The sequence below is a fragment of the Anarrhichthys ocellatus genome, unplaced genomic scaffold, assembly GCF_004355925.1.
Source record: "Anarrhichthys ocellatus isolate YVR2014 unplaced genomic scaffold, GSC_Weel_1.0 scaffold8139, whole genome shotgun sequence".
Lineage (NCBI taxonomy): Eukaryota > Metazoa > Chordata > Actinopteri > Perciformes > Anarhichadidae > Anarrhichthys > Anarrhichthys ocellatus.
In genome coordinates, this window is record NW_022288113.1 from 1 (window position 1) to 1438 (window position 1438).

Here is a 1438-nt window from a genome sequence, read left to right on the forward strand (position 1 = left end):
ACTAAATGAGGCACACACGTCTGCATAAACTTTGCCCTGTCATCTTTGGACCTCACACAAGTTCTAATCATATGCATATAAGTCCAAATTATGAAAAACCCATGACATACATAAATGAATATTGTAAAAAATGCAGTTATATTGTTTGAAAAGGTGTCAGTGTCGGGGCAGGTGAGTTTGACAATTACCCAGTTCACACAAAACAGTCTGTCAATTTTTGCACCACATAACTTTAGTCTTGACGTTAGCAGAATATTGATGGAAAAGAGGCTGAAAGGTGTGAGCCAGGAGAAACATATCAGCTGAGAGAGCCTCCTCTTTGTCATGACAAAGTGGTAGTGAAGTGGTCGACATATAGCCAGATATCTGTCGTAGGCCATCACTGCTAGAATGGATAATTCAGAACAAGCAAATGAATACATGACAAAAGCCTGTAAAAGGCATCCTTCATATGAGATCTGTTGAGAGGAAGACAGCAGATCGAAGAGGAATTTGGGGTAGAAACCTGTGGTCCCATAAAGTCCATTAATGCAAAAACTGCACAACAAGATATACATGGGTTCATGTAGGTGTTGATCTAAGATAATGATCATGATGATAGAGGTATTCAAAAACAAAATCACACAATAATACAGTAAAGTGAGTGAAAAGATAGCAATTCTGTAATGCATTGTCTCATTTATCCCTGATAGAAGGAAAATTCTCACAACAGAAACATTATCCATGATTTATACAGCAAATTATCACAGTTTTGAAATATTCAAAGGTTACCTGTCTGGTGTCACAACCTACAGTAAGTGGTTACATAGCAAGGCGTTAGGTAGTAGTCTGTCTGCTCTGACTCTGGTCTCCTTCCACACCACTTATTAGTCACAGCTTTGACTATGACAACAACACATTTGGGAATTCAAACTCTGAGTACTGGTCCAGGAACACTTGAATGTGAGTGATTTAAACAACCAGCGGACTAATCTCTCCACCTGTACATGTAGTGTATTTATGAAAAATTATTAAATTATAAAATAGCTATAACTTTGTGATTCTGTCTAGGCCAGCAGAGAAGGCCTTGCTGGCCCTGATGGCCCACCACTGCATTTTGGTCATGTGTGGGCTGCTTCAGGTTGCAACCATTTATTATTTTTATACTAAAATTAGAATACATTTCATGATATATCACTAATTAATGTATTATTTGATTGAATTCTCACATATGTGCATAGCTGCACGCACACTCTATTTTAAATGACACAATGCATATCACGTTAAAGCACAAACGTTTGGTAATAAGTGTATAAATGACCTGTTTAGCTGGACATACATGCATTTTGTTCCTGTAGTTTCACATGCAGCTATTACTAGAAGAGGTGTTAGACCATAAGGGTGATTAGGTGCACCATCTGTCAAATTCCTCCTTGTGAAAGTAAATACCGTTTTTTCT

At 37.6% G+C, this 1438-nt stretch overlaps 1 protein-coding gene across 1 annotated transcript; it reads right to left on the bottom strand.

Moving 5' to 3' along the window:
* Window positions 1-4: 4 nt before the first annotated feature.
* Window positions 5-725, bottom strand: LOC116380651 (putative olfactory receptor 13C6; the record flags this gene model as incomplete). The annotated part of the gene is made up of 1 exon (XM_031842550.1): window positions 5-725. A coding segment is annotated over exon 1 (721 nt), but the record flags the coding sequence as incomplete, so codon positions are not given.
* Between the last annotated feature and the right edge of the window lie 713 nt (window positions 726-1438).